Source organism: Populus euphratica, unplaced genomic scaffold (genome assembly GCF_000495115.2).
Source record: "Populus euphratica unplaced genomic scaffold, PopEup_1.0 scaffold65.1, whole genome shotgun sequence".
NCBI lineage: Eukaryota > Viridiplantae > Streptophyta > Magnoliopsida > Malpighiales > Salicaceae > Populus > Populus euphratica.
Window position 1 is genome coordinate 89,648 of NW_011499943.1, and position 25,208 is coordinate 114,855.

At 30.4% G+C, this 25,208-nt stretch overlaps 2 protein-coding genes across 2 annotated transcripts; both read right to left on the minus strand.

The window, feature by feature from the left end:
• Nucleotides 1-259: 259 nt before the first annotated feature.
• LOC105137173 (protein MIZU-KUSSEI 1) lies at nucleotides 260-1,589 on the minus strand. The gene has a single exon (XM_011042814.1). It carries the CDS (start codon nucleotides 1,245-1,247, stop codon nucleotides 534-536), a length of 714 nt encoding a protein of 237 aa, XP_011041116.1. The 5' UTR covers nucleotides 1,248-1,589; the 3' UTR covers nucleotides 260-533.
• A 12,006-nt stretch (nucleotides 1,590-13,595) lies between these two features.
• Nucleotides 13,596-14,706, minus strand: LOC105137174 (uncharacterized). Its single transcript, XM_011042815.1, has one exon. It carries the CDS (start codon nucleotides 14,487-14,489, stop codon nucleotides 13,854-13,856), a length of 636 nt encoding a protein of 211 aa, XP_011041117.1. The 5' UTR covers nucleotides 14,490-14,706; the 3' UTR covers nucleotides 13,596-13,853.
• Between the last annotated feature and the right edge of the window lie 10,502 nt (nucleotides 14,707-25,208).

Genomic DNA, 25,208 nt, shown 5'->3' on the forward strand with positions numbered 1-25,208 from the left:
AGTCTCGTGGTTTTTGTCGCATCGGATTTTCCATGTTAAAAAATCTTAGTATTGATTTTGTGATTATTTGCATTATTTTTATCATTGTTTGATTCTGTTTTACTGCACAAAAAGAAAAAGAATTGAAACTTATAAATTATATTCTGCTGAATTGATCCGGGTAAATTAATGTCCCGTTATTTCTAGTTTCCCAACACTATTTATAGATCATAGAAACGAAATGTAGTGGATTTGGAATGTTGCTGTAAAGGGTACCGGCTAGTGCACTAACTGGATGGGATTTAATCAACGAGAGGTTTATACATTTCACAGTACAGTGCAGTTGATACTCCCTCCAGCATAAACTAATTAACTAGAGCTAGCTAGCTACCAATCGAGTAAGGACTACATCAAGGCAATTGATCATCATAATTTACAGAAACACAAATCCTAAATAATAATAATAATAATAATAATTTGTATGCACTATATGCAGAGTAGAATCCAATATGCATGGTAGAAACTAATTGATACTGGATATATAGAATCTATTGTCATGATCGCAGGAGAAATATAGAGAGTTCTTGTCCAGAACTGCCAACAGGATTAATCATGTGAAAGGACTCGGAATCAGCAGAGCCAACAACTCGGTCGAAACTGGCTCTCAAGTACATGAGGAGGTCCCCTGCCTCCCCGGCTGCCAATGGCAAAACACCAGCACCTACTGAGACAGACTGCATGAGTTTGAGTACAGCCACATCGCTCACACTCATCTTCCTTCGAATAGCAAAACCAACCTTCCTTCCATTGCAGTACATGGACCAAACTGGCACTTCAAAGAGAGAGCAGCGCTCCTTTTGGGAATCATTTTGCCTTGGGTGGCAGCACTCCAGTGCTATGCGGAGCAAGCCGTGCTGCATCTCCTTTGCAAGGTAGGCTGTGGGGACTGCGAATTCTAGCAGTAAGAGAGGAGAGCTACGCGTGTCGTCTTGGAGGCAAAAACTCACGCGACCTTTCCTGTAACCGAAAAAGGTGCCTGTTACGGTGGTGGTGGTGATGGAAGGTGACGATGATGTGTATCGTTCGTCGGTATCACTGGCAAGGGAATCTGCGGATGCTTGAAAGCCACAACAGGCAGGGACCATACATTCCACAAGAGACCTGAAGGACCTGCGGAACCTCACTTCCCTACCACAATCTACGGAGGTCGGGGTGTCCATTATAGGGACCATACCTCTTTGGTTGCCCAAATCTATCATCATCCTCATCTTCTATGTATTGCTGTATAAATCGATCATAGGAATCTATATATCTATATGGTCAAGGTAATTATATAAGCATTAGCAAGCTAGCTAGAAAGGGAGAATATAGTACTCCTACTCCGCAGATATATATTTGAGCTGGAGGGATTAATTCAAGAAAGAATATAATTATATATGATTCGTAAATGTATTTTACTGTAGGTAGGATGATACCTGTGGGTGCTGCGAGAGAATATTATTGTTAGTACTAGTGAACTGGAAAGCTCAAAGTAGACGAGGAAAGAGGCAGTGGTAGCAGCTAAAGAGAAGGGATGGATTATGGTTATGAAGGGGGGAGGGAGTCGTCGAGCCAATAAATAAGCAGAAGCAGGGGAAGCAAAGGCGTCGATGAGAGAGAGACGGGGGGCAAAAAGGGTGGTGTGGGTGGTGGGTGGGCCCTGGAATCGGGGGCAATAATTCTGCCCACGAGGGAATGTGGGGTCTGCTCTTGGAAGCACTTGCGAGGGTGGTGCGCGTGATATGACTTCTTGGATTGTGAAACAAAGATTAAAAAAGAAACATGATTGTAAGACCAGAAAAGGGAGGGTTATTGCAAGGTTAATTTGTAGATTATCGGAGGGATCAGTATCAATCATTTTAGTTACATTTGCGTTTTGCTCTAAGAGATTGGACTTTTTGAGCTAAATTTGAGTGAGCCTTGAATTACTAAAAATTATCTACGTGTTTTTATTACTTAAAACCCCTTTTGAATTAGATTTCAAATCGTAAATTACCAAGAATTCAATTTATGCTTATTGGATTCTTTATTATAAATCTTCTAGATCAAGGCAAGTTTAAAACAATATACTGCTACTAAGGGTATTTGGCTTTTGCTTTTGTTTTTTCCACCACCAAAATACTTTTATTTTTTAATTTCCATGCAAATACTTTAAGAATGTAATATATTATCGAGATGGCATGCACGAGGCAATGATTAGACCCGACCAGTCTTGCCCTGTCCCAACCATTTCCTGCTCAAAGATATCGACCTGACCTGATGTTCCCCTCCCCGGCCCGGCACGGCACGGCACCAGTCTCTTTACTTCTATGATTGCTAAATTTCACACCAGGATTTCACGATATTATGAATAATTCACTGTCCATAATAGAGAGAGAAAGAGAGAGAGAGAGAGAGAGACCCTAATGCATGAATCAATCAAGTTCACAATAATTGCCTCCCATCCACCCCTAAACTGCTACTTAACAAAGCAATTATTGTGGGATTCGCTGTGCATTTTCTCCCTTTTCCTGAGCTCTTTCTCGACGTTACTCTGATGTCTTTCCCAATTATGATCCAACCATTCACCCGGCAGGACAGCAAAGGTTCCCTTCTCGTAAAATAATATCTTCGTTAGAGAGAAATTTAGTAATCCACCTTGGAATAAAAAGTTTCTTTTTCTTACATTCACACATTCCTTAGCGATTGTGCTTTACGACTCATCTTTCCCTCTTTAACTTAAAAGTTATGCCCCTCTTGACTGCAAAAAAGGGAGCCAAGGCACCGTTTTCTTGTGGATTAAATATTGTTTTTAATGTATTTTTTATTTAAAAATATATTAAAATAATATTTTTATTTATTTTTTAAAATATATTTTTGATATAATCACATCAAAATAATCTAAAAATATAAAAAAATTTAAAAAGAGTGTTTTTAGTATTATAATAGCATTTATAGTTACAATTTAAAAATATATATATTTAAAAAAATATAAATTATATTTCTTTTGTAACTGAAATTTTAAGAAAAAGCTTCTAGCGGGATACATATAAAACTTTGATGTGTATTAATTAATCAAACACTTTAAAAACTATAATAGGGATAAAAAAAATAGTTTCAACCACTCTTAACTCTAAATTAAATCCTAAACCCCTAGCTATGGTTTTAAATTATTTATTGTTATAATTTACAGCTTCTTGTTTGTTTTTACTTTTCAGTAAAAATTTCAAATTTCGAACGCAATATCTTAAAAAAGGCAAGTGCCCAAGTTACAAGAATTGTGTGCTGCTTTTAGAATATTATAATGAAACTTAATTAATCAAATGCTTCTTTTAGTTTAAAAAAATAATAATAACTATGGTACTATTTTAAGAGCATAGCAATACAAATAAAAGAAGATCGTACAAAGTTTATTTTTTAACGTGTTTAACAAGTTTTATTAGATCTACTAACACAAAGAAATACTACTCATAAGCAAACATAATCATGATTCTAATTAAAATTAATTTTTTAAATTCTTCAGAGTGTTTGTGATATTTATATATATATATAGGTGAATGAACCTATCAAGCGTATTTTAATTAATTTTATAGATTTTAAAACTAACATATAATGGTTTGAATTTACTAAAGTTTGAAAAACAAACTATTTGTTTTAAACTTTTAGCGCTACTGATTACATAATTATATTTATTTTTTATTTGGGTTGATTGTTTAGAAGAATAAGGTGCATGCCATGTAATTATTCAAACTAAACAATGTTTTGATGCCACTGGAAATTCTAAGGGTGGCAAAGGTAGGTTACTTTTTGAACATGTGGTAAAGGTAGTTGAGTCCCCAGGAATTAGAGGAGAAAAACGAAGCCATTGCAATCATGTCCAGAACATTAATTTTGGCCCCCAGAGGGACCTTTAAAACAGAACTTAGGTTTTTGCACGCTTCGGTACCTTTTTAGCTTAATTATTCAATAATTCAAGGCTTCCCCACCACTATATACTTTCCTCTCCACCTTGGAAAAGGGTAGCGAGCACACGCAGATACAGCAACAACAAAAGCATGCTTCTTTTTTTTGTGCGTGTGTGATTTTTGAAAGAAACATGCCATCAGTTTTCATCAAGACATCAAAATATAAAGCTACTAATCTGAAAGAAACAATTAACTATAAACGTTCGATATAATGCTGCTATTATGGAAGAAGAAAAACACAATTTTCTCAGCTATGCATCGAACCAACTGCGCCGGGAAAGAGCATCTGCACTTTTTATGTCGACTCATTGCAGGAACAAAACAAAATGACAGGATCTCCCCCACATAATTATATATTCCTCTTTCCTTTATGAAAAGCAAACCCTGACTTTTGATCTTTTGATAATGGGTTGCAATCATGTCATTGCCCCCATTCAAATGTGCCCGCTTCGATCCATCGAACGCATGACTTCATTTCACATTCATGGCAGAATTAGCTGGCTCTCCCTCATCATCATTGTATCTCGTCTTAGTCTACATACATACAGGTTTACCGGGCATATTAATACGATAACTATTAATGTGATAACTCTAACTTATCTGTGATTAATATATTGTTCGAATGGATGCCTTTACATTCCATTTCCACCACGGAATATAATAGATTTTTTAATGACTTTCTTTTCTTTCTTTCTTTCTTTCTTTCTTTCTTTCTTTCTTTGATTGTAACATAGCATGCATGTATAATATTCATATAAATAATCGGGACGGGTTTAGGAGCAAGATCTAGTGCTCGCACCTATAATTAGTGGAGAATGGAATCTCTCTTTGCTTTATATCGCACATTTTATTTGAATTTAATTTAAATTATGGATGACTGATCCATGATATTAGTTACATTATACAGGTTTCTTTTTGTCGTGATGGAACGTGGATACGACGAATCTTAAGACTTATGGCGCCCAGGCTGTTAAATATTAGCTGACTATACATTAAAAAAGGAGGGCAAAAACGCTTGTCATGAGAGTGACAAATGTCGATGGAGTTGGGTACAAACAAGCTTTTACATGGGGGAGGGGGACAAGTATAGTTTTTGCTGTTAAAGTGGAGGTTTCTATCTCAACATACCACGTAACTAGGAAGGGTTAGTGGCAAACTTGTAGGGGCAAATAGTTGCATCCTGTTTCGCTCGAAAGTGAATATTGATTGAGAATTTACGCATCCATTTGACTTTTGCATCAACTCCAGATATTTCTCCTTGGTGCCTTCTGCATTTTGACGCAGCCCTTGTGCTGTAGCCTGTAGCGGGCAGGAGCTTCCTTGTCGCCGCCTCTAAGAAAACCAACTTTGGGCTTAGCCTCCTCAAGCATAGCCTTTGGGCTTGAGCCACTAACAGGCCGAAACAAATATTCAACGCTCAGCCTGTACTTTGAGGCCAGATCTTCCCACTTAACTAATCTGGATCCCCAAACTTCACTTTTGCTTCCAATGTCCCATCATCTCCTCCGCTTCCATGATTTTGAATATTTCAAGCCGGTATTGAATTTGATCTAGCGCATGTTTTGAAGTATATTATATATTATTATTTTTTATTTAAAAATATATTAAAATAATATTTATTTTTAATATTAGTATATAAAATGATTTAAAAATATATAAAAATTACTTTGAAGCTAAAATATTTTTAAATTTTTTATTTAAAAATATATAAAAATTAGTTTGAAGCTAAAATATTTTTTAAATATTTTGAAAAGTATTATTGGATCACAATGATAAACACCACATTAATAGATAAATGTTATTTATAAAATTTCTTTTCTTTTCTTTTCTTTTTTTCTCCAACCATACAGTAACCTTTCAACAACAACCAAGGATATATGGTTTGATATTTGCATTTACAATGTATATAAAAGCCTTTTTAAGATATGTTTGGATTGTTGAAATATTCATTCTTAAATATTTTTGGATGATCTTGGTATATTAATATTGAAAACATAAAAAAAAATCATACCAAAATAGCAAAGTTTGATATTTTTTTCAATCCACACATTTATCTATAAAAATATTAGCATCGCATTATCAAATTTACATTACAACGTAGATGCAAATTGAATTGCAAACTTATTAGATTCTCTATTAATATTTTCCTTTGCTCACTTATATATTAGAACTCAAAATAATATCTTTATGCAATGGCAGAGCGAGGGGGGGTAAGCAGGGGCCTAGGCCCCTTCAAGGAAATTTTTCCTAGCCCCTTCCTTATATAAAATAATTGAAATTTTAATTATTTTAAAATAATTTTTTTTAATTTAACCCCTCTTAATTTATTTTTTCTTACTCCAAAATAATTTTTTTTAATTTGACCCCTCTTAATTTATTTTTTCTTACTTCGCCCCTGCCTTCATGTATAGTTTAAAATAAAAAAAAATATCAATTATGAACTTATTTGTTACATAGGATTGAAAGTAATAAGACTCTATCGAATAATAAAAACTTTAAATGAAGATAAATAAATAAATAGTAATAAATAAGACGAGTAATGGTGAGGATTACTTCCATAAATAAATCTAAAAGGTCTTGTAAAAGTTGAAAAGAGATTTATGAATTTTAAGGCCAAATCTTCCCACTTAACTAACCTGCATCCCCAAACTTTACATTTGCTTCCAGTGTCCCCATCATCTCCTCCACGTATCGCTTCCATGATTTTAAATATTTCAACCTGTTATTGGATTTTATCTAGTTGGCGCATGTCTTAGAGCATGTTATATATTATTTTATAAATTATTTTTTATTTAAAAATATATTAAAATAATATTTATTTTTAATATTAGTATATCAAAATGATCCAAAAACATATAAAAATTAATTTGGAGCTAAAATGTTTTTGAAAATTTTCAAAAGCATGATTACACTGCAATGACAAACAGGACCTTAATAGATGCGATATTATTCACATGATTTCTATTCTTTTCTTTTTTTCTCCAACCATGTAGTAACCTTTCAACAACTAGGGATATATAGTTTGATATTTGCATTTATAATGTGTTTAAAAGTTTTTTTGGATTGTTGAAATATCAAATCTTAAACATTTTTAGATGATCTTAATATGTTAATATTGAAAACATACCAAAAAAATCATACAAAAACAACAAAGTTTAATATTTTTTTCAATCCACACATTTATCTATAAAAATATTAGCATCGCATTATCAAAATTACATTACAACATGGATGCAAATTCAATTACAAGCTCATTAGGTCCTTCATTAATATTTTTCTTTGCACACTTATCTATTAGAACTCAAAATAATACCTTCATGTATAGTTTAATCTGAAGAAAATATCAATTATAAACTCCTTTGTAAACATAGAATTGAAAATAATAAGACTCTATCGAGTAATGAAAACTTGGAATGAAGAGAAATGAATAAATGATAAAAATAATAATAATAAATAAAACGAGTAATGGAGAGGATTACTTCCGTAAATAAATCTAAATAAATCTAAAGGTATTGTAAAAGTGGAAAAGAGATTTACAAATTTTAAGGCCAGATATTCCCACTTAACTAATCTGGATCCCCAAACTTCACATTTGCTTCCAGTGTCCCCATCATCTCCTCCACGTCTCGCTTTCAATTATTTTAAATATTTCAACCTGTTATTGGATTTCATCTGTTTAGCGCATGTCTTGGAGTTTGTTATACATTATTTTATAAATTATTTTTTATTTAAAAATATATTAAAATAATATTTATTTTTAATATTAGTATATCAATAAGATCCAAAAACATATAAAAATTAATTTGGAGCTAAAATGTTTTTGAAAATTTTCAAAAGCATGATTACACTGCAATGACAAACAGGACCTTAATAGATGCGATATTATTCACATGATTTCTATTCTTTTCTTTTTTTCTCCAACCATGCAGTAGCCTTTCAACAACAACCAAGGATATATGGTTTGATATTTGCATTTACAATGTGTTTAAAAGTTTTTTTAAGATATGTTTAGGTTGTTAAAATATCAAATCTTAAATATTTTTGGATGATCTTGATATGTTAATATTAAAAACATACAAAAAATCATACAAAAATAGCAAAGTTTGATATTTTTTCAATCCACACAGTTATCTATAAAAACATTAGCATTGCATTATCAAAATTACATTACAACATAGATTCAAATTGAATTACAAACTCATTAGATCCTCCATTAATATTTTCCTTTGCTCATTTATGCAATAGAACTTAAAATAATACCTTCATGTATAGTTTAATCTGAAGAAAATATCAATTATAAACTCTTTTTGCAAATATGGGACCGAAAGTAATAAGACTCTATCGAGTAATGAAAACTTGAAACGAAAAGAAATGAATAAATGATAAAAATAATAATAAATAAGATGAGCAATGGAGAGGATTACTTTCATAAATAAATCTAAAGGTATTGTAAAGTTGAAAAGAGATTTACGAATTTTGAGTTTAAAATTTATAATATTGGTGAAATTGTTAATGGGATTTAACAAATAACAAAAATATAAAGGATTAAATGAAGGGTAAATGGTCAAAATAAATAGCCCCTCCATGTTTCTCTCCTATACACTAATAGGTCCATCAACATAGGAGAAGAGAAAAATCAAAACTTTTCATCTTCTTTATTCTTCTTCTTTCCTTAAAGTGTTAATGGAGCTTTAACTTAGAAAAAAAGAAATGAGGGTTTCTTATAAGAGATTAACACCAAGAATTTATGGGTTAAGAAAAATAAAAGAGAGAAAGGGTATGATTAGAGAGAGAAACATGGTTATAGAATAAGGAGGAAGCTTGTAAGGAATTCTTCTCAAATCATTAGTTAAAGTGTTCTAGTAACCTAATTTCTTGTTCAATTGTGTTTTAATGCTTAGGGAAAGAAAATCTTTAATTTGTGATTTTCTAGAGTTCATGTGATTTTGAATGGAAATTCCAAATTGAATGAACTCATACAAATTTGGGTTGTAAAGACATGAACAAAGATTAAACAAAAAAAAAGCCTTGAAAAAAAACTCTTGAAAAATTTAATCGAGTTGTGGTTGTCCATGGAAGAGTTATATTACGACTGAAATTTATAAAATTATATGTTATTAAGATAAATTAAATGTGTACATATGTGTAAAATCATTTTAGGATTAAGGAAAATATCTAGTTACTTGTCCAATTTATGTTCTCTATGAAGCTAAAATTTCAAACAAATTTATCACTTATCTTCTAACAAAAATTAGAACTTGAGAATAATGGCATTTTGGATAGGTTTTTTTGTAAAATTTATAGATATAAGCTAAATATTAAATAAAGATCAAAACTGACATAACTCCTGGATAGATTTTAAATGTTACTATGATTTGTTATTTTAAGCTTATAAATGGTATAGTTGTGTGTTTTGTTCTGTATAAAAATTGTAGTTTTATATCTTAATTTTCCAACAAGATAAACTAAGCCCAATAACTCTATTTATGATCAAAACACTAAAGTATATTCATGTTTGGTTAGAGCAAATCAATCAGGATTTGTCATTTTTAATTTTTTTCTTGAAATTGGGTGTAATTTCTTGTTTGGAGGGGATAATTATTCCGTGAATAAGCATAAAAAATATATTGTTGAACAAATAATTGGTGAAGCTTAGGTATGACTGTAATTTGTGTAAAATAAATTGTAACATATTGTATGGACTTGATAACATGTAAAGTTAAGGAAAGAATGGAAGAAGAGTGTTAATGAACACAAGGCCTATATTTCGGCCAAATGGAAAAGTTACGGGGAGGTTCTTCATTTGTGTATCTTATATATACATGCTTAAGATGAATACCTTTTTAGTAAAGTTATGGTGACATGGAATGAGATTGTGTATTTATAAGGCTATAATCTTGAATGGATTTATTCAATGTAAGTAAATATTGCTTGTTGTGAAAATTGAATGATAGAAGTTAAAGGATGTTATAAAGTCTAGGAACATGTTAAACTTGAGAAGAATAGGAAGAAGGGCACTTGATAAATAGGAGACATGGATTTTGGCCATAATAAAAAAGTGTAAGGGAAACACCTTTCACAATGGAAGAATTTTGAGTGTGGTTGATATTATTTTAGTGATGTATTTATTTAGTGTACATGCATGTCATTGGAAAAAATAAACATAAATAGATGAATTTAAATGTACTTGAGAAAAATACACATAATTAGTATTGATAATGATGCAACAAATGAGGAAAGAAGTAAAATATTATGTGATTATGAAGTACATAGATATGCATGTATGTATATAAGATACTTGCAATAAATCAGAAAGGAATATCAAATAGAGAAGATAGCATGAGAAATTATAAATGTGTAAATGTTAGGATTTGGGCATAAAAATGCAATACATGGATACGTCATGGTTGAATTTAAACTAGTGGCTAATTATTATTATTATTATTATTCATTAGAAGTTGTTGGACATTATCATGGGATAGGTGCTTGACACCTTAATAATTTTGTTTAACAAATTTATTAAGTTAAGTTGCTATAAGGCCTTTGAATGTGATATGTTTTTATATTAATATTAATTTATGAGAACTAGTTACCTGAACAGTGAAACTAATTACTCGATATTAGAACTAATTCTTGAAAATAGACTAATGACATTACTATATTTGTTTATTTAGGACGGTATTGAGTCAATCTTAAAAAATCAAAGGATATGCATGATTTATAATGGGTTGCAAATAGTGAGATTAAAACTGTTATTTATATTAAATAGTAAAATAAATAAAGAATTTGATACGATCCCAATAAAGTTTGCTAAAAGTTAAATAGAGTGTATGTTACATTATTCAAAAGAAAATAATTGAGGATGTCATATAAAGTAATTAATAAGTTATTTAGCTTAACAATTGATTACAATCATGACTTATAACGGACAAGGTGGATATGAGTTTTTGACTGCATTAATTGACAGGTTAATATTTGAGTATTAAATTAGGTATACTGACAAAGTTTAATAGAAAGGAGTTAATTTTTGGGAAGCGTAACGGTTTATAACAAGTAGTAAGAAAAGGAGATGATAAAATAGTTCCTTGCCCCTCAAGAATTAATCAATTGAATTTAATCATGGCACTGAACATTATCAAGGAAATGAGTAGTGGCCGGAGATCAAGAGAAATGCATCAAATCTCCATGCATGTTTGAAGGGTTCTGGGTCCTCGTATTGTTTATCGTCTGAATGAATCATCAAGCTGGAGTTTGTTTACTATTAGTGTTGCGGTCCCTAAATGAGGTTTGGAGGGCACAAATTTGATCCCAATTACATGCATGAATGATCCTTTTGAGTATGAACAGAAATATGATTTTCATCACGACGACGTGTATACATATCCATCGATCCTTGTATGAGTGTACGTGTGTATATAATCGAACTTGAACAGTCAATAAATTTAAAAAAAAATTATGTTACTATGAAACTATATAATAAGAGCGTTGAACATGCAAAAAAAAAAGAAAAAAAAAAGCATGGGTGACGTTTTGCTTTCCATTTATCGTGTATGGCAGGGGATTGTTGACCTCCATCAATTGATTACGACCGTAAACTAATTGCGGCAAGCTGCATGATTTATGGGGCATGCTCTCTTGAATAACATTTAAGTACTCCTGTTTTCAGACTTCAGCGACGTGATTAACTGTTTTCTTGGTGACACGTATTAAAACAAGGTTGACATCGGAACAAGCTGTACTTGTAGTCGTAATTAATATTTGTGAATGCCGGCGGGAGAGGTCAGAGCGAGCAGCACGGGTTTGGGATAATGGATGCCCTAGCAACATTCAACTTGCATTAATTAATGCATGCGCTCAATCCGTGAACTAGAGGGACATTGAATTTAAAAGATAAACCACACCATGATTCTCAGCAGAATTAATTACTCCAGCTCCTGCAGTCTATGATCACAGTAGTAGTGAGTTTAATTTTCTTTTCTTTTCTTTTTTATTCCCAAATGAATGAGCGTAGGAGAATCAGACACTACAAGAAAGAAGTGAAATTTTAAAGTTAATTCTTTTCATCTTAAGCAGTAGTCTTAATGCATTGCCAATAAACCCAGCTTAAATATTGTAATGCATTTCTAGCAAGTATATCATAGAAGCTGCAGTCCGGAATTATACGGGTTGGTTTTTAATGCAATGTTCATGTAAAAACTTGAATCTAATTTCTTTACCTGAGCCCAACCCGAATCTACCAGGTTTCAGGTATCCACCAAGTTTTTTTTTTTATTCCTAAAGAGCTCTCCAGAACCCACTTTTCCTCTTGATCTCAACATCGCTACAGACGTTCATCTTGAGCAAGAAATTAAGTTCGTATCCTTTCTGAACTTTACTAGAATTTTTGGGCTCCCAAGTAATATTCTAAACCATGAAACTTGATCATTTTTTTGCTTTTCATTTTCTATAAAGGAATGAAATGCGACAAACACTGCCTGCCTCAACAGTGCATGAAAAACTACTGGAAGAGATCTGTGAGCAGGAGTAAGAAGAGAGCCTTTGCTCTCCACGGTCTGAAAAGACTAGATTGACCAAAAGGCCATTCAGACAATAAACACACGTACCAACTGAGGATGATGGTGAGTGCTGGAAGATCTAAAAAAGCAGTGTAATATTGATCAAACAAATCATTCTTCTTTCTTCCATGGCTTCTGATGAAAAAGCTAGCTCCTCTTCAAATTGAGTAACTTCAAGAACCCAAAAGGATTCCTCTTCTTGATGTTTCAAGAACTAGCTATATCTTCAATGGTCTACGAAGGGAGTTTAATTTGGTGTTAAAATGAAGGCCATAGCTGGACAAAACAGCATGATATTGTGATTATAATATAAATGAATGAGTCACAAAAAACCAAGGTTCCGCATGCGGATTAATGTAGGTGGTCTAGACAGTACTGCAGGGGCAGCTAGATAGCAATTATCGTTGCACAATAACTGCGTTCAATGAAAAATATCGTTGCTTCTCCTGCACATATGTTTGACTTTCAAAACCCAGGGCGGGGTTCCCGTGTGAAAATCTTGCAAAAGAAGAAAAAAACATTAAGGACATTAGCTAGAAAAGTTCTTAACTTGTGGCTGTCGTTTTCGGAATGTGTGTATCCGCGTTTCAAACGGCAGCTAACGGTGGTGTCGTTTTGGAGTTTGGCTAGTGGGAGTGGTTTCTTAAAAATATTTTTTATTTAAAAATATATTAAAATAATAATTTTTTAGTTTTAAAAAATTAATTTTTAACATAAAAACAATATAAAAATAAAGAAAATAATTTTAAAGTAAAATTCAATTTTTTTCAAAAAGATACACCTTCAAATTTTTCCCAACCTTTCCAGACAAAACCTCTTTTTTTCCATTAATCAAACTAACTTGAAATAAATATCTTTTCTTCTTTAACGAATTTGCTTTTGGCATTGTGCCACCTATTACATTATTTGAAAAACCAAAATTTTAAAAAATATATATATATACACACACTACATTTTTAAAAAAATTATAAGCTCTTATCTTAATTTAAGATTAAAAACATAATAAAATAAAAAAATATAACCAAAATGTACATCACACTATTATAATATATTTATATAAATTAGAGTGACCCCAGTATAAGAAAAGTAAACCTCTGTAAGATTGATAATTATCGAACAATCAAAGTCCATGTAGGCACCTGTAAGTGTGTGAAAAAAAGCTATGCGTGATATTGTTTTTACATAGAGAGTATAAATTTATACGATACAAATTGAAAGGAAAAATAATATGCGAGGAAAAAACTAACGAAATCCTGAGTTTTTTGTTTTCTTTCAAAATCGGATTGCATTCCTCCCGTGATCAAGCTAAGAAAGAAAGAAATGAATGAATCTTTGACTAAAGAACGGTCCCTTCGTAAATGGTGGTTAATCTGAGCTTAAATGAACGAACAGCCAATTTTGCTCGTCTGGAAGTATATTTTTGAAATTTTCTAACAGAACCGGATCTTGAAAACACAATGGGATTAGCTGGCTGCCGCTGCTGGACCTGTGGCTTTGGCTTCCTATCAAAGCTGATTTTGACAACGTTATGTCCCTGGTGTTCATGATCAGGATTAACTAACAAGACAGGAGAAATCCGCGCCTTCTTGCCGCGACGGGGGTCCTTGTTAGAGGAGTTTCGAAGGGCTAGGCTAGCTTTGACAGCCAAAGTTGCCATATCTGAAGAGGTTAGCCTGTGTTGGAGCTTTGATTTAGGAAGCACAAAATAGATCTGATCGGCATGGAGAGGGACCTCTGAATCCAGGGCAGGAATGTGTTCATCGTATAATAGAAGGTCGGAGTTGCAGAGAAACCAAGATGATGACGATGAAGAAGAGGAGGAGGAAGCAATTTCAGCCTGAAGAACTTGAGAAACAAAGGCAGGGAGATAGTATTCGCGAAGATCACCATGAATTGAAATAACTTTGGCGGTTTGAGGAAGAACTTGCTCTGAATCTTCGCCCAAGAAAGAGGAAGAAAAACAACCACCCATCTGTTATTCCTTCTATTTGATTCCGAGGCCGAGTTGCAGCTGTTCTAGAAGAGAGACGTGAGATGCTGGGAAAGGGTATTGATTCGTCAGTGCTGGAGAATATTTGAGGAGGAGGAGGAGGAGGAGGATAGCTAGATACAGGGTGTGTAGTCAAGGAGAGAACACGAAGGGAAATTGCGGAGCCTTTGCTATTAATAAAGTGAAAAGGCGCGTGTATGGTAATAAGGGTGATTTTTCCGCTAATGGGATATTAAATTAATAGATAATTTTTTAAAAATTAATTATTAATTTATATGTAACAATTTTTAAAGTTAATAATAAATTTTTAATTTAAATATATTATTAAAAATATTAAAAATAAATTTAAAAATATATAAAATAAAAATAAAAATAAATTCACTATTAAAATTATATCCTTTAATATTTTATGAAATATAATTCATCTATAATCGAATTTGAATCAATATTATAATAACCTCTCAATCGATATAAAATAATTAAATTTTTTTCATTTCTATTAATTTTTTCTTTTTTCATTTGATTATTTTTTAAATTAGTTTTTTATAAGTTTATTCTCTCACTTTTCTTTTTTTTCTTGAATTTTTTTGTTTTTTTGTTTTTTTTTCTCTTTCTCTCTCGCCTTTTCTTTTCTTTTCTTTTCTATTCTACTTCTATCCAGCCAACAACATATAAAAGGAAGGAAAAGCTAATTTGTTTTATTTTTTAATAAAAAATAATTATTTTACCTTTAATGAGTCGTTTTGCTTTTATTTAATAGTCTTTTTTTTTTGTTAACATTATCAAGCTCCGTTCATTCTAAAATTTTAACCAAATTATATTCAATATATTTTAAGATTTCTTATAAAATTCAACTCAATATGATAATTAAATTGAAAATTATGCTTAATAACATAAAACTGGTCAAATTATAATTTTTTATTAAATTTTATAATTTCTTCAAAAATTCTGAAATTTTAACCCAAGTTAAAGTATTATATTAAAAAGTTCCACCTAAATTTTAAAAATCTTTTGATAACTCAATTAAAAATTATAAATTTTTAAAAACATAAAATTAATAAAATCTTGACCTAATCATACCCAAACCTTTAAGATGCCTCCCCTTAGTAATGGTCTGTTGGGGGTGATGAAGTAGCATTTTCAGGCGTAGAGAGACGTAAGCAAGGCCGTCATAAAGGAAACTAATTCCCTTATGTTGCCGTGGCAGAACTTCCTTGTCCCATACACATCCCCGCTGCCTGCCTGTTTATTCTCCCAGTCTTTATAGTATTGACCAGGAAATGATCAATAATAATAGAACTCAGCTCCTGTGCATTGGTGTACTCTACCCAGCAATTACGTGGTACGCGGCTGGGAGCATCAACAAGTCAACAACCCCGAGTCCGAACATCGGGACTGGAAGGGAAGGCTTAGGGTTGAGCCTCCAATGCCGACGCGTCTGCGAGACTGCAATCACACTGTACTGCGCCGCCCACGGAATTGTTGGTCTTCATGTTAGTCCAACGGGCCTAGTAGTGATAACAGCCCAGCACAGGATCATATTCTTCGTTCCTATATTATCCATCACCTTGGGTGCTCACAGAAATGAGCATTCGCAATTGGAGACCAGCACGCACGCACTCCATGCTTTCGAATTGTCAGACAGGGAATGGTTCAGTCTCCTCCATCCCATGTATTCCAATTTCCAAAACACACACACGCACACACACAAAACATGTAAGAAACTCGCGGGGCAATATTGTCTTCGGCTTAAATAACAAAATAAATCATATGAGAAACACGCCGCAGGCTGAATAATCTCCACTGTGAATGCTCCCGAGCTTTGTTTGGCTCGGCTTTTGTTTCTTATGGAGTGAAAATAAAGAGTGTTTGAGGAGACAAAAACAAATTATAAATCATGTACGTCTATTAGTTGAGTTTCCTCTGCATGATATTTGATGCAAATCCCTACGTGCACTCGTGTTTTGTTGGATCAATATGTTAATTTGCTTCAAATTTCCCAGGTGCACACTACAAAGTGGTAACTCAACGGGGAAGTTGTTGATGAGTTATAATTTAATTAATAGTATTGACTTTATTTATCTCTTTTAAAAGATTTAGAATTCGAACATCTTCTTTTATATTAAAAATAAAAAACAGAGATTTCTAGTCTACATGCTCTTTTATTTTATTTTATTTTGATTGAATCAACCTTTTTTATTTTTATTATAATACCCTTTTTCAGAGTATTCGTTAGAATGTTTACGAGCCGCAATCCAATAATTCATATACTTTTAACATCTTCGTGTTCAAGGTGGAAGTTAGATGACTAAAATACAATAAGGTAAATGAGAGAAGGAAAACTTAATAAATCAAACTACATTAATTTTTAAGTTTTTACTTTTTTTTCTTTAATTATATAATTTAAAAATTAAAATAATTATTTTAACAGATAGGTATTGTCATATACTTGTATATGCCTCCATAACTATCCATACAGAAGACTCAATTAATATATAAGATGAATGGGATTTTTATTAAAAAACACATTAACAAAATCTGAATAAAACCCTTTAAAAAAAAAAAAACTTTTAAGAATTAGTCTTACTCGTAACCATATTGAATATTTCAAAACAAGCGTGCTTGCTAGGTCAAGTTTGGATTCCACCTGTAAGAAAACCAGCCCTCGATCGAATTGGAATTCCCTCCCCTCTCTGTCGCTCGCTCTGTTTTCTTCTTCTTCTTCATCCCGGACATGGAAGTGCCGTTTCCCGTTTCAAATTTGAGATTTATGGTTGGAAACATTGTTTTTCCCTATATCTTGAACTGAAGCAAACTCCCCGAAAAGATGAGATCCGATTGAAACAAGCTCTACATCTTAATTTAGAAACAGGAGCACCAATTTGAAATAGTGTTGGAGCATGCATAAAATTATAACAAATTAGCGACTGTCATCCTTTGTAATCGGAATGATGTCAATAACGTGTGCTTTAAAAAATTCAAAGCAATCAGGAATAAAATAAAAAAACGTCAAAATTTGGATATGTCATGTCCACCTTAGTTTTGCCCCCATCCGCAAACTGACAGAGGACAGTCCACTGGATGTTAAAGTAATAATTATTCAGGTAGTGGTAATTATTTAGGATGAGGGTATGATTTTAGGTTCGAGTCTTTCAGGATGTAGGATGTGTATACGATTGTTAATTTTAAAATTTATAAAATTAATTATGATAGGATTGTTAACTTTAAAGTTTATAAAATTAATTATAATATATATAAACTGATTTAAATATTTATATTAATCAAAAATAATAATTATTCATAAACTGATTTAAATATTTATATTAATAAAAAATAATAATTATTCAAAAAAAAAAACAGAGAGATAACATTCCAAAAGAAAACAGGCCATGGTAGCCCATTGTTCTGGCTTCCCATCGTTTTAAAACGATGGCTTTAATTAACAATCTCATAGCAACAGTTGAAATGGAAAAACTAGATGAAGTAAACAGTGGTCTTTGCATTATTTTCTTTTAATTTGCTGGACTATATCGATGAATTTAGATCATCTGTAATCTTATTAATATTAATTTAAAAATATTTTAAAAAAAATCTGTGAAACTAAAATAAATAAATAATAAATAAATAAATATAAAATTTGAATATTCCTTTTAAATTTAAACATTAATAAGGTCTTCGCCTAGACCGTCAAACAAAAAAAAAGAAAACATATATACCACTCCTATATAATTATTTTTATTATTATCAATTAACGGAGTTTAATTGCCTCAAAGTTTTTTATAATTAGCAGCAAAATAAATATTGCTAATACACGATATAGTGATAAAACTAATGATGTAGATCTAATGTATAAACATCCGAGTTAATTATAGATTATAACTAATAAAATGATTGTATAATGATTATGAATATGGTAATGATTATTTTTAAAATATTTTTTATTTAAAATATATAAAAATAATATCTATTTTAATATTTATAAAAAAATCTAAAAAAATTCATTTTATAATTATTTTTATTATTATCAATTAACAGAGTTTAATTTGCTCAACATTGTTTATAATTAGCAGCAAAATAAATATTGCTAATACACGATATAGTGATAAAACTAATGATGTAGATATAATGTATAAACATCTGAGTTAATCATAGATTATAACTAATAAAATGATTGTATAATGATTATGAATATGGTAATGATTATTTTTAAAATATTTTTTATTTAAAATATATAAAAATAATATTTATAAAAAATCTAAAAAAAATTCATATTTAAAATTTTTGGAAACAATTTAACCATGTAACCCAAGTTATCCCACCACCTAAGCCTTTTTCTAGTATTAAAATATATACTTATAAAATGCAATTATACTAAGAAATAAATTGATTAATTTATTACAATGTTGGAAACTATTTAATTATTTACCAAATACTTAATTTCTTTCATTCAATGTTCCATGTGAATCATTTGTTTTTTTTTTTATGTTTAGTACAAAAAATCACGCAACCTATATAGTACAAATAAATTATTTATTAGTAAATAAATAATAAAACTGAATAATAAGATTTAGAATTTTATCTTAATTTTAATCTCACCTAATTGCAACGTGATCTCGCAAACCCTCTTTGCAATAGTATTGTCATCTTTACTCCATTCAAGTTTTTACTTACACTTAAAAATTTTACAAGAAAAATTTTATTAATATTAATAAACTAATTAAAGTAATATGATAAAAACATATTTAAGTTAATACTAACCCTAAACCTTATAAACTATGCATCTATTATAAATTTTCATTTAGGATGTTTGAAAAACCTGACGCCATTTAAACAAAAAAAAATTTATCATCAATGGTATAGTCTATTTTAAAAAAAAAAACATCAACAACACCTTTCTCTATATGTGAAACTACCTAAAAAATTTTAAATCTACAAATACACAATAATTTAAATTAGGTTGCCACAAACCATTTGATTTCATTTTAATCCTTGCCAATTAAATAATTTCAATTATGTTAATTTAATTAAGTTTTCAATTAACTTTGCTACAACCATTTACAAAATGATCATATAGTGTTACTATAAACACATATTTCATATTAATAACTATTCATTTATCTTGGTATCTTAGATATTATTAATTTTTTATTTATCAAGGTTACTATTTTTATTTTTTTATTTTTCATGATATTAAAAATTTTTTGTTAACACCAACAAATCAATTAGCTAACCATATTAATAACAGAAAATGTATAAAAAAAATCCAACAATCTAAATACATTCATTAGAGAACATAAAAATTAAAAAAACAATTATAAAAATTCCAAAACATTTATACAATCATTAAATTTCCTAAGAAGTTAAAAAAAATAAGAAATAAAAACATGCCAGCAATCTATATACAATCATTAAAGAATAAAAAAAATAAAATTTTCCAATAACATTTATACAATTATTAATAAAAAAAATTAAAAAAATAAAATTTTTCATTAACATTTATGCGATTATTTTAAAAGAAAAATAAAAAATAAAAAATCACTTTCAACATTTATGCAATTATTTATAACATAAAAATTTTAAAAAATAAAAAGTTCCCATTAACGTTTATACAATTATAGAAAAAATAAAAAAAAATCCCAATAACATCTATAAAAATATTAAAAATAGAAAAGAATTCAAAAAAAGAGAAGGAAAAAGAAGAATTTTACGTTAATGTTGAGTTTTTCCGAGCACGAGAAGAGAAACAAAACCCCAAGAATCCATTAAATAATAAGAGATAGGGAAGAGAGGAAAAAACATACCTACGCGTGGAGCATAAAAGAAGAGAAGAGAATGGGATGAGTAGAGCAGGGGAGAGAGAATAGAAAGAAAAACAAAGATTTATGAGGAGACAAAAAGCTGCAAAGGAAGACAGAAAAAGAGATTTGCCCGTATGTTATGATTTTTAATAGATTTTTGCCTTTTAATTTGATATTTTTTTATTAATGATAAATTAAAAACTATTTTTTTAATTAAAATTTCTATCTACCAAATCTAATTAAAATTTAATTTAATAAAAAAATTTCAAAAACAACCAACTGTCACCGACATCTTTACCTACAATAAATAAAAATTAATATTTTAATTGTTCTATCAATTCTTTTATTTGTAAAATCTAACTAAAAATTTCAATTTAATCTAAAATTTTTAAATGCTTCCTAACAATCAAACGATCAAGTCTAAGAGAAAAACTGAATCCTAAAATAATCACAAATATATAGTTATTAAACTTGACTAAATTTGATGAGTCAACTAAAAAATTTAGCATTTAAAGTTTAAAATTATATTTTTAGTTAAATAAAATAAAATATTAATATAATAAAAGTTGAAAATTCGGTAAAGTTTTAGTGACTCCGTTATCTTGGCTAAAACCAATTCAAACTTGTGTGGGTAATACAAAGAATTTAAAAAAAAAAATAGAATGACTCCGTTTTAATGAAGATAATGGACTCAAATCAATCCAGTGATTTGCAGATAAATCTTATAACTTAATGACCACTGTCCTTTTTCAGATCAATTTATGGATTGGTTATTACATATATAATCTCAAGTGTGCGGGAAGGAAAAGAATGATATCTTGTACAGTGGGTCTAACATGTTAATCTTGCATTTATTCCCTGTTACCTCAACAATTAATAGTCTTATACTATCTATCTAACGCGTGCTCAGTTGCTTGTTGGATAAGTTTTTTTTTACAACAAAAAAAACTAATATGCTGGTTTCCTAACACATTTTTTTGGAAAAAAAAAATTCATGCATGCTTTTAACTAAATAAATTAAAAATCATATGTGCCGTTAAGATATATTATAAAATATGATTTTTAAAAAATTTAAATTAATTAGTCAAACTCTTAACTTAATTAAGTTCAAAATTTTCAATTCAACAATTAAATTGCTCAATATAAAATGGTCTCACTAAATAAATTAGTATTTATTTTATCACAAAACACCTATATCATAAATTAAAATTAAATTTCATTATTTTACAAACAAATACAATTTTATAATATCTCAAACAAATCCTAACATGTACAAATTATACATTTAAACAACAAATTTCTATGAGAAAAAGCTATAAAATAAGTAAATACCTTAACAAAATACATATACTATAAAAATATACAATAAAAATTAACATTTTAAAATTGAGTTCATATAAAAACTGGATAATTTTGCTTGCTTGAAGTGGGGAATCCTCTAAAAATTAACATTTTAAAATTGAGTTTATATAAAAACTGGATAATTTTACTTGCTTGAAGTGGGAAATCCTCAATAAAATTTGAATCAAAACAAAAATGTTAACAAACTAAGTGTTAGGATGATCAAATTTGTAGTAAGAGGTTGATTTGTATAAAATTAGAGGGTGTTTGTATTGTTTGTTACGAAGAAAAATAGAAGAAGAAGAATAATCAAGGAAGAAATAGAGGAGGGTCGCTCATTAGATTATAAATTAAATATTATAGATAAATTTGCCAACAAATTTAATCGATGAATTTAAATATGTCGGTAATTTTGTCTATAAAAATGACATGTCATTGTACTTCTTGGTTTTTTTTTTCTTTTCTAATTATAACTCCTTTAGTATATGTTGATGGAATATTTCTATCGGTGGACACTGCGATGACATATTTAATCAAAGAAATTTGTTGTAATTTATCGATGAAAATATTTTATTGATGTGTCTGTTTATATTTATTAATTTTTTGATAATGATTATTCTTCAAATTTGAAATTATATCATGTCAAAATATTTTAATAAATATAAACATAATGAACATAATATGTTTTATAATATGTTTTGAAAAGAAATTTTCTGAATGCCTTTTAATTTTCAACAAAGCTATTTTTTTTTATTATTGTTGTTATTATTTTTTATTTCTACATTTTTTTTATTATTATTGTTGTTGTTATCATTTTTTATTTCTCCGTGTATTCATATGGATCATGAAAATCTTGATAAAAGAAATATTTATATAAAATGAAGCTGATTGTTTCTGTATCTTATTTTTCCCAAACAAAAAAACAATGAGTGCTTTATTTTTTTGAGCTAATCCGAATTATATTCATTGATGTGTATAAATGAGAGTGACTATTCATAGAGATTTTTCTGAATATATACCCTAGCTGAAATCCTGCACATGGACGGCTGATATTTCAAAGCAGGTCGTTATTTATATATCTGAGAAAATATAAAAAAAATCCAATAAATAACTCTGTAAAATATCATTCATTTCATGGAGGAGGTATTTAACTTAAAACATGATTGAAAATAATATCGCAAAATATTAAAATATATACATTGAAATCTGAAAAAATCCATCCTAATCACACAACTTAACATAAAATTTTCTTACATTTCTGTCTCTAATTATACGAAACCAAATGCAATGCAAATTCGTTGTCTTCGCTAGCGAATGTTGTGTTGAATTTCATCTTTGTATAAATGCAAGAAATTTGATAATTGTCAATGGAACGATGTCATTCCTCCCGCATGACAACAACATAGCACTCAAGTCAAAAGTAGAAAAACAAGTTAGGGTTAGGTTGCAGATAGGCAAGAGCTAGAGTTTACAAGAAAGACAAGAGGTGAAAGACGACACCCCTCTTTATAAACTATTAACACCGAAAGCAACATGTAACATGGAGAGGAGAGGAGAGGGACAGGGAGTGGGGTTGGTTGTAAATTCACGGAGAGTGCTCGATAGAAAATGAGAAATTAATGACGGCATGTCTGATGCCAAAGCCACAGCCTCCACCACAACCCAACCCAAGAGCGAGCCTTATCGACACTGTCTCACGATAACCATTGGTTTATGCCGCATGTAAATTATAAAATCCAAAAAAGAGAGAGAGAGAGATTAAAAAACAAGTGAAGGCAGCAAGGAGAGAGGGGGGGGAATAAAGCCGATATTATCATTTATCCACACTACACAGTGACGCCCATTAGTAAAATGCCAAGTTGCGAAACATCGTGCTCTCTTTTCGGACGGACAAATGAGTCTTAAGACTGATCGAAGTGATGACATTAGCTGATCCTTCTAGCATAAAAAAGGACCCATCCGTGACCCCAGGGATGGGGTAGACATGTAGTGAATAAAACGTGGCATAAATACTATTTTTTGAAGCGTGGGTGAGATTATTTTTATTTATAAAAATATTAAAATAATATTTTTTATTTTAAAAAAAATTATTTTTGATATAATGCATCATAATGATTAAAAAATATTAATTTAAAACAAATAAAAAAATTAAATTTTTTTAAAAATATTTTTAAAACACAGCTCTGGTTGTGCTGATTTTCTTGCTATCTTTGAACTTCGGAGACGTCACCCATTAATAGCCTGATCATCCCAAACTTCTACACGACCAAAAATTCATTGAACGATCAATTTTTCAACTCTCATTGAGAAAAGGGATGCAATGGCTACTGTGCTAGGCACTATATGTTATTATATTAAACTAAGAATATCAGCGAAGAAGGGATAAGAATGGGAAAATAAAGCACAAAAGGATGGGTGGAGGGGGGTGAAGGAGAGTGCTCTGATAACGCAGCCTTTCAGATTCCTCACGGCTCTCATCTACTTGTTTTTATTTAATAGAGGGCAACAGTGAGAGATGATAGTGAGAGATTAGGATTTTAGGAGCATCTGGAGAGGGACGTCCTTGTCCTTGTGGGGATTTCGTGTCTCCTAAGCTTTTCTCTTATTTTAACTCCATCCCATCTTGAACTAATTCATCTGCCCTTGATATTTATCCTAACTACAGCACTGGCAACTTGCAAATATCTTCATCCAATTCCCTTGAGACCCTCGTAGATTTCCCAGCCTCAAAAATTTACAGCTCGTCTCCATCGCTACTCACAATATCCCATTTGGGAATACCATCAATCCTATTTTTTAAGGTTAAAGATTAAGAGTCACTGTGCCGGGAAAATATACATATGAAGAGAGAGAGAGAGAGACGCAGTATCACGCCACACATAATTGTATTCACTGAAAAACTGCGATTGATGCATGCATCTCTGTAAGTCCGAGGTGTTTGCTAGCCATAAATGATAAAACAGAACCCACCTTCACATCAAATGCAATTTCTACGTGAAAGCAAAGCTAACAAGAACAAAACACATCAGAAAGTTGATTGTTAAAGAGGGAGTTTATACTCATACCCCCCTCTATTTTTATTTATTTATTATTATTTTTTTTTTTTTGGGGGGGGTGTTGGGGCGTGGAGATATAGGAAGAAACTAAAGCATAAAATCAATCAAGAACCATCGACCATCTTTTATCTTCAGGAATGGTATATTGTTGTTGATAATAGGAATGGTATGTTATTGTTTTCTCAAAAAAAAAAAAAAAACAAAAAACTTTTGTAGTCTAAAATATTCTAAGAATCTATATCTAAAACTTGATCAGCACAAATGCACTTCCCTACGAAGATTCTCCATCATATCCATTACAAAATCTGTGAGCAGCCTACACATATATATGCAGCATAAGTTTCACATTTCGACCTACGAATTCACAATTGATCCATTCATGTCCAAAATAAGAAGAAGTTGCAACTCATTTTCCCATGAGAAAACACCCCACCCTCCCTATATATATACATAGACGAAAGGTGTCTCAGAATGCACATAGAATATAAAATAGAAGATCTCAAAGA